This window comes from Ranitomeya imitator, chromosome 3 (assembly GCF_032444005.1).
Source record: "Ranitomeya imitator isolate aRanImi1 chromosome 3, aRanImi1.pri, whole genome shotgun sequence".
In the NCBI taxonomy this organism is placed as follows: Eukaryota; Metazoa; Chordata; class Amphibia; order Anura; family Dendrobatidae; genus Ranitomeya; species Ranitomeya imitator.
This window is the reverse complement of record NC_091284.1, coordinates 667,669,111-667,682,839: the sequence shown is the minus strand read 5'-3', so window position 1 is coordinate 667,682,839 and position 13,729 is coordinate 667,669,111. Positions and strand designations below refer to the sequence as shown.

The 13,729-nt window shown below is 44.6% G+C and overlaps 1 protein-coding gene across 6 annotated transcripts in view; it reads left to right on the top strand.

Moving 5' to 3' along the window:
• Positions 1–3,563, top strand: part of LOC138670711 (formin-like protein 3) — a 125,522-nt gene extending 121,959 nt beyond the window's left edge. For 3 of the 6 annotated variants that reach the window (XM_069758319.1, XM_069758318.1, XM_069758317.1), the window contains one exon: positions 568–3,563. Coding sequence is in view for 2 of the 6 variants with exons in the window: in XM_069758317.1 (XP_069614418.1) it covers positions 568–632 (65 nt within the window). In the remaining 4 variants the exon portion in view is untranslated. Of the gene's footprint in view, positions 1–51; positions 99–567 lie in introns of all 6 variants that reach the window. The other 3 variants (XR_011319372.1, XM_069758320.1, XM_069758316.1) reach the window with 3 other exon arrangements.
• The last annotated feature ends 10,166 nt before the right edge of the window (positions 3,564–13,729 follow it).

Here is a 13,729-nt window from a genome sequence, read left to right as displayed (position 1 = left end):
AATAGATTATTCTTGAATCTATATACATCCATGTTTTATTTTATCTCTCAGATTAGCCCCAGGAAGATCGATCTGTAGTATCCCTCCTATTGCAGAGGGTAAGAAACTGTCCAGAGACGGCTGTATGTGCATCAGCTAATGCCGGCTATGTGGCTTCTGCTTCAGAGAGGGCTGATTCATGTACCAAGTCTGTGTTTTCTGCGCTTTGCCCATTGGGACCAGATACAGGTCCTCTCCAAATAAGTCCAGACCACCTCTAGATTGGGTGTTGCCCGGTACGCTGGTGGCAATGACCTGCAGGACTAACGTGCTAGCTTTGCAGGAATTGTTATAACTAATGCCTCAGTATATAAACCCAGCAAAGGGTTGTATAGGACTAGTAAGGAGGGTGCGATTTCATGTCCCTTTATTTATTACCCCTTTAATCCAATTTTGGATACGCGCACATTTCTTGTTATCTCAGAATACTGGATAACCGCCACTAACTGCTTCTGCCGATCTGCTTTCCTCCATTGTTGCGAGCGTTTTCTTTAGCTCATCAGTCTTTGACTGCTTTCTATCTTCCAGACCTCCGCAGTCAGCCCTACAGAAGAGCAGACGCGGTCCTCCGCAACGCCTGGCGACGGATCTAGCGCTCCCAGAAGTCAGGCCATGCTGTGCATTGCCCCGTGGGTCCATACAGCGCTCGAACTTTGCAGTGTATTCTGCCCTCCTCCCTCCATTCCACATTGTAAGGGAAATGAAGAAGTTGGGACACTTTGCCGAGGAGAAAAAGTGCCTTATCGTTACAGTATTATAGAACTATTTTATTTTTTTTTCTTTTTACTATTTATATATTTTAAAAAAAATGTTTTACTGTTAAAAATGTAAATATTTTGTAATATTCTTTGCTGAATCTGTACCGGCTGCTGTAGGCAATAGTTATTGCAAAGAAAAAAGTGCCTTGTAAGTGTTATAAAGTCTGCGGGAGGCTAGTGTGAACACTAAAGGGGTGCAGCGAGTGGAGCAAAGCGTAGCGGAGGGGTCGGAGATTCTCAGAAACTGTAACCGGTAATGGAGATGGTAAAACAAAGAATTTGCTCCAGAAAGTTGTGAAGTGACATATCAAGTGTTAGTGTGGAAAGTAGGCAGATGTAGAACTTCATGAGAAGAACTAAGGAGAATGATAATGGTAAGTAGGTAGTGGCGGGACACCGGTCGTGAGCACAGAAATGCAATTGATTCTGTTTCCGCCTTCCTCTAGAGCCAGGATATGCATGCATACGGTATAGCTCATCTACTATGTCTGAGGATCCTGCTCGCACTAGCTTTCTGTCATACCATACTATCTGTGTAGATGTCCACTTTACTATGTTTGTATAGCATTTGATTTTTTTAAACCCTAGATACTGTCCTATTTGTAAGTATCTATGTGCACTATCTGTTAGAATGTAGTGATGAGCGAATTTGTTCGGATAAGGTGTTATCTGACCACGCTCGGTTGCTGACTGACTGTCTTCGGCGTGCTGGAATAATATGTTCGAGTCCCCGCTGCGGTATGTCTGACGGCTGTTCAACAGCCGCAACACATACAGGGTTTCCTAACAAACAGGCAATCCCTCCATGTGTTGCATCTGTGGGACATGCCGCCGCGGGGACTCGAACATATTCGAGCACGCCGAAGTCACCCGGTTAGCACACGAGCGTGTCTTATCCAAGCACGGTTGCTCCTCACGAATAGTCACGTTGGGTGGATTATGCTGCGGGAAACGAACAGCCTTGGAGCTGCAGATAAGGTTTGTATTAGACCAACGCGTTTCGGCGTCTGACCCTATCTGGCTTTTATCAGGTCGCTGGGCACAAGCATGATCCTGCCAGTGTTACGGCATTTCTTGTCTCCTGACACTGGCAGTACTTGGCAAATCTAACAAGGCTTAGTAAATTGGACATGTACCTGTTAAATCCACTATGCACAGACCTCACAGTCCGCGATTACCAGTCTGCACAGTTTTTTATTATTGTATATCAAAATATTTATGTATTTTATCTGTAGCTGAGCTGAGTTTCTAGCAGCGCTCTCCCATTCCTACCCATACATACTTCACAATGAAGTTTTTCTTTATATTTCGGTAGGTTTGGGATTTGGGGTGTTATGATTTGATGTGCTACCCTACATCTATGTCTAGGGGGCAGTACTGTGCCCTTTGTTTTTAATTTGGGTAAAGATAATTTATTTCTAAATTGTCCTAATCTGGAGCTTTATCTATACAGTCTTAGAGCAGATCGGATCGGTAATGGCCTGGAGCTTTTCGCGAATGCCCGTCGGTCCGTAACACTAATCGCCAAAGTCCTTTTTGTCAGTTTGCTCAGTTCATAAAATGAATTGTATTTTTAATATAGCGCTAAGCAAGAGGTATTTTTATTAGATGGAGAAAGAAAAGGGCTCCAACTTCTAAGTGACACATTTTGCTTTACAGGAGAGTAATGAGCTGCACGTTGTGGGGAAGCAGCGGTATGTCGTCTATGGGCCGTGTCCTGTATCGGAGACTTTCCTCGTCTCTCCTGTTTCTTAGGCTTTCGCTGTATTAGTTGCTTTGTTCAGTTATGTTTTCGCACATTTGTGTGATTCATGTAGTGAGGCCAGCGTCACTGGAAATGTGCTCCAATCTCTGCGCAGGTGAAAGTAGGGACCAAACCCCGCAGGCTGAGAGATGGTGACCGAGCTCTTCTTCCTGGAGGTGGAAGAAGCCATGGAGACATGCACCTTATGCTCCAGCTATACAACCTACCAGCTTTTTGGACGGCCGCATCAGAGATTCCTCCACACATTTGGCATTGTGTCTGTGGGCAGATCTGTGGCCGAGACATATGGCGGCTGTGCCCTGTCTGTGGCCCAGACATATGGTGGCTGTGCCCCGTCTGTGGCCCACTCATATGGCGGCTGTGCCCCGTCTGTGGCCCAGACATATGGCGGCTGTGCCCCGTCTGTGGCCCAGACATATGGCGGCTGTGACCCGTGTGTGGCCCAGACATATGGCGGCTGTGACCCGTGTGTGGCCCAGACATATGGCGGCTGTGACCCGTCTGTGGCCTAGACATATGGCGGCTGTGACCCGTGTGTGGCCCAGACATATGGCGGCTGTGACCCATCTGTGGCCTAGACATATGGCGGCTGTGACCCGTGTGTGGCCCAGACATATGGCGGCTGTGACCCGTGTGTGGCCCAGACATATGGCGGCTGTGACCCGTCTGTGGCCCAGACATATGGCTAGCAGCAGTCTCTCTTTCCCATCCAGCCTGTATTTTAATCATTCCAGGGTATAAAACTGTTGTGTATGTGACATACATTCCCAGCCTCCTCCATTGCTAGGGGCCGGTGGCCTTGCGGTGCACCCGTTTCGGCCATGGAGAGGCTCCAGTGCCTTTTCTCAGTGTGTTCATGTTGTACAGAACATTAGATGCCAGTACTTGTCTCATACAGGTCATTTTCTTTCTTTCCTTCCCTTCAGATGTCAGAAACGTATATAGCGCTCTCCTATGTTATTGTGTTTTTATTTTACTGACAATAAATGTGCAGAGCCCTATTCTTCATGTGTTCGTGTGGTGTCCCTCCCGCTGTCTCAAGAAAAATCCGGCACACTGTTTCTCCAAGCAAAATTAAGTTTATTATATTTCAAAATATTGATTATTTCATCTCATATTGAGGCCAATTCCACACAAAAAGCTGGGTCATCGCCTCCGTCAGAGGTGGACATATCATCGGCGCGATCTGTGTAGCCACACAGGGGCCCATTTCCATCGCACCAGAAATCAGCCGAGCGCAGCACTCGCCAATCTTCGGCTCTTCCATTATAATGATTGGAGCCGCAGCTCTTCATTGCCACAGTTCTTGTTAAAGCTCGGGGCCATGGTGGTCAGCCCATGGTGTTTGGAAAGTTGTACCCTATTCTGTGGATAGGGAATAACTTTCATACTTACGAACACCCCTTTAAGAAGTGTACCTGCCCAGGAAAAAGGTCTTTTAGGTTTGTTACAATTATCAATGTCATTTCAACAAACTTTGCATGAATCGATAGTGCAATATTACAAGTAAATATAATTATGGTCAGTGATATGGGCTTCTTTCTCCGCTTATGAGCCACATCTTTATCTCTTTCCTGCCTCCTGAATTCACCCTGAAGACCACTCCGTACAGTGAGAGACAAGAAAACAGACTGGTGCAGCTGCAGCTCCAAGCACTTTTTTTTTTTTTTTTTTTAAGCTAACTCCAGAGCTGGATTCACAGCCACACAGCTCAGTATTGCTGTATAATGCATTTCATTCTGTTTCTTCTGACTAGTGTGTTAAAGGGAAAGAACAGGATTCCATCTCTACTGTGTATGGAAGATGTCATCGCAGCTAGTTTTAAAACCAGCTAGCTCGTAGACATCTGAAAATTCGAGTTAGAGCCTGCACAGAGGAGAACTATTGAAAATGCAGTATACACCGAGCACCAACCGTCTCCTATCTCCGTAATGTAACAGATTTTACCTGTAACTTGACACTATTGATAATGGATGATCAGTTCTGGTGGAGACAGAAGCAGCTTTCTCTGATACGATATATCACCAAGTTGCTTATTTTCACATGTACTATTGATTTGGAATAAAAATGTAAGTGATGGTTACTCTCTAAATAAATCAGACATTGTAGCAGTAGATACATTTTATTTTACTTTGCCTGACAAATTGGGCAATCATATTAGTTGTCACATTTTAATATATTTTTTAACTACTGGTAAAATTGTCATTTTGATTGAAAGATTTTGTTACTCACTTCAAATGTGACAACCAATATGGCTGCACCTCCTATTGTCACTTTTACAGAAATGGGTGTTGTAATTAAAGAAATAAAATATTACTAAATATGAGTTCCTGAGGCTAGATATACGGCGTTTGTGCACTCGGTCTAGGTGTACGGCGTCTGTTCACTCGGTCTAGGTGTACGGCGTCTGTGCACTCGGTCTAGGTGTACGGCTTCTGTGCACTCGGTCTAGGTGTACGGCTTCTGTGCACTCGGTCTAGGTGTACGGCGTCTGTGCACTCGGTCTAGGTGTACGGCGTCTGTGCACTCGGTCTAGGTGTACGGCTTCTGTGCACTCGGTCTAGGTGTACGGCGTCTGTGCACTCGGTCTAGTTGTACGGCTTCTGTGCACTCAGTCTAGGTGTACGGTGTCTGTGCACTCTGTCTAGGTGTACGGCGTCTGTGCACCCGGTCTAGGTGTACGGCGTTTGGGCACTCCGTCTAGGCGTACGGCTTCTGTGCACTCGGTCTAGGCGCACGGCGTCTGTGCACTGGGTCTAGGTGTACGGCTTCTGTGCACTCGGTCTAGGTGTACGGCGTTTGGGCACTCCGTCTAGGTGTACGGCGTCTGTGCACTGGGTCTAGGTGTACGGCTTCTGTGCACTCGGTCTAGGTGTACGGCGTTTGGGCACTCCGTCTAGGCGTACGGCGTCTGTGCACTCGGTCTAGGCGTACGGCGTCTGTGCACTGGGTCTAGGTGTACGGCTTCTGTGCACTCGGTCTAGGCGTACGGCGTCTGTGCACTCGGTCTAGGTGTACGGCGTTTGGGCACTCCGTCTAGGTGTACGGCGTCTGTGCACTCGGTCTAGGCGTACGGCGTTTGGGCACTCCGTCTAGGTGTACGGCGTCTGTGCACTCGGTCTAGGCGTACGGCGTTTGGGCACTCCGTCTAGGTGTACGGCTTCTGTGCACTCGGTCTAGGCGTACGGCTTTTGGGCACTCCGTCTAGGTGTACGGCTTCTGTGCACTCGGTCTAGGCGTACGGCGTTTGGGCACTCCGTCTAGGCGTACGGCTTCTGTGCACTCGGTCTAGATATACGGCGTTTGGGCACTCCGTCTAGGCGTACGGCGTCTGGGCCCTCGTTCTAGGCGTACGGCTTCTGTGCACTCTGTCTAGGTATACGCCTGGTGCTTTTCCTGACATTTCCTTTAGTGTTTTCATAGGGTGTCCTTTTCCAGACGGACACTAAAAATGTGTTATCTTGGCCTCCATCTGGCTGCTGTGCATCTGCATACCATTTATGTTACTGTATAGGAAAATGCTGCAGACTTCTTTCCTATAGAGACGGCCACTGCAAAAATGTGTTCCTGAACTTCCTATTTCCAATGGCTCTCTATTGTGTGCGGGTGCTTAGGCATCGATGTAGACTGTGGCCACTGTCGGCATATACCGCCTGAGCTGATCGTGGCCTCAGACGCAGCGTGCCGAGCAGACACACGGCTCGCTGTACGTTACAACCGGAAATTGTCTCCAAACACAAGTGCAGCCATCAGATTCTAATTATGATCGGTTGCAGTCTGCATCCAATTTTGGACGCTATGGACTGTAAGCAATGACAGATTGCGCTGGAATATTCATGAAACCTCTGGAAACACTTTATTTTCAGTTATGTACACTATTGGAACATTTCAGGTGAAAGGCTTATTCCGGGTTATAGGCTTGTTGTGCTTTAAAAAGAACAAAATCAACTTTATTCACCAACCGCTGCTTCAGCGCTGCCTCTGTGCTCCTTCAGAGCTGCCTACTATACTGCTTCAGCATTGCCACTCTGCTGCTGCAGTGCTTCTTTGCTGCTTCAGCATTGCCACTCTGCTGCTTCAGTGCTTCTTCTCTGCTGCTTCAGCGTTGCCACTCTGCTGCTTCAGTGCTTCTCTGCTGCTTCAGCATTGCCACTCTGCTGCTTCAGTGCTTCTCTGCTGCTTCAGCATTGCCACTCTGCTGCTTCAGTGCTTCTTTGCTGCTTCAGCGTTGCCACTCTGCTGCTTCAGTGCTTCAGCATTGCCACTCTGCTGCTTCAGTGCTTCTTTGCTGCTTCAGCGTTGCCACTCTGCTGCTTCAGCACTGCCTACTCTGCTACTTCTTCATGCTCAAAAACATGTCAACCGCATGTAACTGCTGCGGCCAACTACTGCCGGCTGACCACAATGATTGGCTGCAGTGGTCACGTGCGCTAGCTGGGACGTCACATCTGCAGCTATTTTAACAAAGAATAGAGAAGGTGTGATGGAGCAGCAATTGGGGAGTAAAAATAGCTTCGTTGTTTTATATATATTACAAAATTATAAAAGCGGACAACCCCTTTGATAACACTGTTTGGAAAGTGCACTTCCAGACAAAAATGAAGATTTCCAGTGTTTTGGAATTCTCTTAAACCCTTTTTGTTCAAAGCTCAGCTGTTTCTTCTTCTGATCTGCTAATCCCACCAGTAGGAGTATTTTTCATATTCTGGATCTAGGTTGTCCTTCAGTCCTCTGGGCTAGCCGTAATATCCCTTCTACCCCCACCCTCTGTCACAGTGTGAACTGACGGATTGTGCCAGGTGTCAGACCCCCTACGGACCTTATATGACTTCTATGGTCATCAATATAAGCCTGCAAAATCCCTTTGTGAGACCATGCTTTAATCACAAGCAAGTAGCTCTTACATAGTGAAGTGGCTCTTACATGGCGACTGCATTGTGGCTTAAAGGACGGGAAGAAAAAGTGCAGCAGCCTCTAAGCAATGAATGGAGTTCTGCCCCATACACCTGATGCTGGGGGTCAGACTGATGAGCGATCCCATGTATGGGTCATTAATTGTTAACTCTTGGCCAACCACTTTTAAAGTGATAGATTCTATTAAGTGGGAATGTGTGGTTAGAAAATGACCCATTGATTAAATCCGCATTTTGTGTTAGTGCATTTAAAAAAAAAAAATTGGAATATTTTTTTTCTTTATTAAAAAACTAAATTGGTAATCTTCAGATTTGCACACAGGCCACTGGGCTTTTTAAAAACAGGATTAAAATGGCAGGTAGCGCATCTATTCACAGCTTATTCCAGCTAATGTACCTGTGAATTTCCTGATACACAAAGAAAGAGTCTAAAATAGTCTGTGAATGTATTACATTTTTATTTCGCATAAAGATTTGTGGTATAGAAAACATTTTAAGGTCATTTCTGGTGGATAATGTTTCTGATGTGACAACATGGGCAGGTTAGGGTGATGGGATTTTCAGCAGAACTTCAGATTTTTATGAATTGTAATAAAGCTAAATTAACAATTTTGATCTTTCACTTTCTAGTGAGCGCTGTGGATGGTGGGACACGCACATTACTTGGCTTCTCCATCAGCAGACACATTTCTAAGACTCTCACTTTCTATGAAGGATTAGCTACAGTTTGTTGGCACACACTACCCCCTGGTGGCTAATCACTGTACTGCAGCTTTAAGTTGTGCCGATAAGCAGACACACATCCATTAAGCAATTAATAATGGTTGTGGTTAACAATATTGGTACCTTTAAAAAAAATTTATTACAAAAAAAGTTAATGGATTACGTATCAACTTTATATCAACTTTATATTAGAATATTTTATTAGTATGTCCAAACACATTCAACAAAAAGAAGTTGACCTGTCATCATAAATGCAGTCCTTTGAAAATAGAAATAACAAAGAAAAATGGACAAGACTAAATTTACCTGTTCCTAACACTTGTATGTACAATTTTGGGCAAAATCAGACCACATGATTGTTGCCATCTGTGAGCTTCTTTAACATAACATAGTAAGCAAAGCCAAAAAAAAAAGACATTTGTCCATCCAGTTCAGCCTATATTCCATCATAATAAATCCCCAGATCTATGTTCTTCTAAAGAACCTAACAACTGTAAGATACAATATTGTTACCCCCCAGGAAGACATCCAGGCCTCTCTTGAACCCCTTGACTGAGTTCGCCATCACCACCTCCTCAGGCAAGCAATTCCAGATTCTCACTGCCCTAACAGTAAAGAATCCTCTTCTATGTTGGTGGAAGAACCTTCTCTCCTCCAGACGCAGAGAATGCCCCCTTGTGCCCGTCATCTTCCTTGGTATAAACAGTTCCTCAGAGAGATATTTGTAAGGTCCCCTTATATACTTATACATGGTTATTAGATCACCCCTTAGTCGACTTTTTTTCTAAACTAAATAATCCTAATTTTGCTAATCTCTCTGGGTATTGTAGTTCCCCCATCCCCTTTATTAATTTAGTTGCCCTCCTTTGTACTTGCTCTAGTTCCATTATATCCTTCTTAAGCACCGGTGCCCAAAACTGGACACAGAACTCCATGTGCGGTCTAACTAGGGATTTGTACAGAGGCAGTATAATGCTCTCATCATGTCTATCCAGACCTCTTTTAATGCACCCCATGATCCTGTTTGCCTTGGCAGCTGCTGCCTGGCACTGGCTGCTCCAGGTAAGTTTATCATTAACTAGGATACCCAAGTCCTTCTCCATGTCAGATGTACCCAGTGGTTTCCCGTTCAGTGTGTAATGGTGACATTGATTCCTTTTTCCCATGTGTATAACCTTACATTTATCATTGTTAAACCGCATTCTTGCATTAGTCTGCTGGGAGTTTCTTCCGCTGCAATCCTCTCGAGCTCCAGAATGGTTGCAGCGTCCTTTTCCAGTAGATTTCAGACCTTTTTGTAAAAAGGTAGAAAGTGGTTTAATCGACGTGTTTCAAAGTCCAAATGACTTCTTCATCATATGTATATGGTAATTTCCTGATGAAGTCAATTGGACATTGAAACGCATTGATTAAACCACTTTCTACCTTTTCATAAGCACATCTGGACCTGCATTTTTTTCAGCGCGGATTACATCCACGCAACCCTTTTAAATTATACTCCAGAGCAATTGGCAGACAAAGCCCCCAGGGACCCGCCTGATTACTCAGACATTACCACATATGTGTTTTCTATTTGGTAAATTGGTTGCTGCTAGAGGGGGGCTTTTTAAACATAGGGGCTGCCATGACTGCCCTCTCCCCCCCCCCCCCAAAAAAAAAGGGCACAACCCAGCAGGTGGGTGTCCCTCCAAAACTTGAAGAAGGTCCTCGTTCCATGAATTGTTTATCTGTGGTCCAATAGACCTTTTTTTGTTTGTTTGTGGCTGTTGGGCCATCTAGGCATTCCTCTATTCAATCCAGTCAGTTATACCATAGCTTGACTGATACTTTCATATTAGAGGACTTTCTCTTCTCTTACTGGACGCCAACCTTGTGTTTTCTCTATAATGCTTCTCTTAACTCTCCATGCCTGGCAGCCAGAGCAATGACTGTATTGCTAGTTGGCGCTCTGTTTCTGTAAGCCAATAAGCCTTCAAGAAGTCATTTTCCAACCTTCCCACTTAAGATCTAAACCCTTAATCTTGTATTTGGGTGAAATCTCTTAGAACCCTAAAGACCATAGATCAGTCTCAACCATACAGACATTCACAGACCTTTTTGATCCCTTTCTTAATTCTCCTAAGGTGTCCATCAGCTTACAGTAGAGAACATTGGCAAATGGCTCTGCCCTTCACATCGAGTACCTCCTCAAAGGGAGTTTTGTTTCCTATTTCAGTCTTCCCCTCTAAGGAAAAATGGACGTCCGCCTAGAGAGATTAATTAGCCTGATCAATGCCTGGGAAGTGGTACATGCATGGTACACAACCTACAGATTCTTTCCCGGGAATTCTCTGAGGTAACTGAACTATTTACTTTTTTGCCACATTTTCATATTGTTAAGCTGCATGAGATCCTCATTCAACAGTTCTAATGGGCACTACTCCTGAACAATGTTGGCTCTACCTGATCTAGTCTGGATCTATAGATGTTACAAGTCTGAAGGTTTCATATAGAATCCTGTCCTTGGTAGCCGTGCCGTCCGAGCGAAGACAGCTACTAATGACCTCAGTGGTATGTACATTGACTTTTTATTGCCAGGCCATACAAGAGATCCTTTTTCTCACCGACAGATTTGTCGACCTCCCATGAGACTTGTAACACCTTCCATAGTTACCACAAGGGCATTTTTACCTTCATTGCTGCCCTATCTGAGAAGTGTCCAAGTTCCATGCAGAGGTCATATTCTTTTCATAAGGATCTTGAGTAAGACGGGTTCTGCTTTCGATGCCAATTCCATGTTCATTACCCTCCACAACCTTTGAAAAATGGGTTGGTGTACTCTTCAGGGTCACTTTTCCCTCCCGAACATGCAGGAATCTCCTTTGGTTGTTCTACTCCCTCTCTGTTTTCTAGAATAGCCCTTATTCCATAAGGCATGGTGGTTCAGTGGTTAGCACTGTTTCCTTGAAGCACTGGGGTTCTTGGTTTGGATCTTACCAAAGATAATAAAGTGGAGAAAGGCTAATGTCCTATACTAAATCCTCATGTTGGGGAGCATTGCCCTCACAACATCTCTGGTCGTAGGTATAGGCTCAGTCCCTTGAACTGTGATCGTCCTTTTTCCTATCTCGTCTATAGCCCATCCTTGTACTCAAGGACCGTTCAGTAGTCTTCAGCCTTTGAGTCTTTTCTTGATTTCAAGAAACAAAGGTTATCAGCCATCTTCGAGCCTGCAGTCATTGGCAGTGCAGAATCTAGTCACTACTTTAGCAGTCTTCTCTTTTCTGGTTTTTTACCTCTCCCTTCTCCTTCCGCCTCTTACTCTGAGGGCCAGTTGGAGTGTTTCTCAGTGCTGCTTATAGCAACAGTGTGACCTTACCAAGCCTGATATACTGACCCAGTCCATTTGATCAATGGTGCTCCGTGGCTTTTACTTCTGCTTCCAAAAACCTTATGTTCTTCAATTCAGCCCATCCTTAGTGGCTGCGAAAGCCAAAGTTCAAAATTGTAATGATCTTTTCTAAATTGGTTCTCTGAATCATGCTTACGACTTCTGGATGTCGGTTCCCTTAAATTTTTGTTTCCAGATCTTGTCATTTTCCAACCTTATTTCCCTTTTAGGGCATAGGTTTCTGCCTTTTTAGACAATTCTTCAGGCCCTTTGTCTTCTGCATGCGGGTCCAGAATTCCTTGAGCGATGTCCCCTGTGTGCCATCCTACCACTCTCTTCTGGAATCTTGACACCTCACCTTTATTCTTTGAGGGCTCTACATTCTCCTTTCCAGCTGTTCAGCAAGGACTCTGACAAGCTTCCTTAGTCAAGGGTTCCCTTTTGGTGATATTTGCCCTCACTCGTATGATCTCTTAGTTGGCTGTATTCTCATGCAGATTTCTTCTTCATCAGGAACGGTGTTTTGCATTTTTATGCAGTCTTTTTTTTTTCTTCCAAGGGTAGCATCATCCCTTTATAAAGGGGTCATCATGCTACTTTTCTCCTTGTTGTGGGTCTCCCTCCCATTTTCAGGAGGGTTTTCTACTCCATCTGGTTTGATCAGGACTATTGGGATATCTTATTGACTCTGGAAGCCTTTCAGAGTTCGGATTCCCACTTTTTAAAACCCCTTTCTGACCTTGGACGGGATAGTATGTCCGAGGTCAGATCCCCCTCTTTGATGCAGGGCTGCGGCCGGGACATGTTTGGAACAGCTGACATGTGCTCACAATAGCGACTCAATTCACACGCCGCTATAAACTAGTTAAATGCCGCAGTCTGCGTTTGACAGCGGCATTTAACCGGCGCTTCCGGACGGAAATGAGCGCATCGCTGACCCCCGTCACATTATCGGGTGTCAGCAATGCATCAGAATGGTAACCATAGAGGTCCTTGACACCTCTATGGTTACTGATGCCGGCCTGCTGTGAGCGCCACCCTGTGGTCGGCGCTCATAGCACACCTGCAATTCAGCTACATAGCAGCGATCTGATGATCGCTGCTATGTAACAGAGGAGATACAGTTGTGCCTGCTTCTAGCCTCCTATGGAGGCTATTGAAGCATGGCAAAAGTAAAAAAAAAAAAAAAGTGAAAAAAAAATAATTTTAAATCACCCCCCTTTCGCCCCATTCAAAATAAATCAATAAAAAAAAAAAAATCAAACCTACACATATTTGGTATCGCCGCGTTCAGAATCACCCGATCTAGCAATAAAAAAAACATTAACCTGATCGCTAAACGGCGTAGCGAGAAAAAAAAATCTGAAGCGCCAGAATTAATTATTTTTTTGTTGCCGCGACATTGCATTAAAATGCAATAACGGGGGATCAAAAGATCGTATCTGCACCAAAATGGTATCATTAAAAACGCCAGCTTGGCACGCAAAAAATAAGCCCTCACCCAACCTTAGATCATGAAAAATGGAGACGCTACGGGTATCGGAAAATGGTGCAATTTTTTTTTTTTAAGCAAAAGTTTGGAATTTTTTTCACCACTTAGATAAAAAATAACCTAGACATGTTAGGTGTCTATGAACTCGGAATGACCTGGAGAATCACAATGGCAGGTCAGTTTTAGCATTTAGTGAACCTAGCAAAAAAGCCAAACAAAATACAAGTATGGGATTGCACTTTTTTTTGCAATTTCACCGCACTAGTACACGACATGCTAAAACCAATGATGTCTTTCAAAAGTACAACTTGTTTCACAAAAAATAAGCCCTCACATGGCCATATTGACGGAAAAATAAAAAAGTTATGGCTCTGGGAAGGAGGGGAGCGAAAAAAGAACATGGAAAATCCCAAGGTCATGAAGGGGTTAATTACCAGCAATCCTCATGGATTTCATCTTCTTTCTTAAATTACCTTATTTCTAGTGACTTTGGTCTACGTTTACTTCAGGCCCTTTGTGGTCCCTTTGGCATCTCCACTCATACAGTAATGTTCGAAATAACAGCAGTCCAGTATGACTAACCAGATTAATCACTGTTTTTGGCATAAATTGTATTGCCATGTGTCAAACAATTTACCAGTTGGTGCCGTAGATTCTAAGAAAACCAAC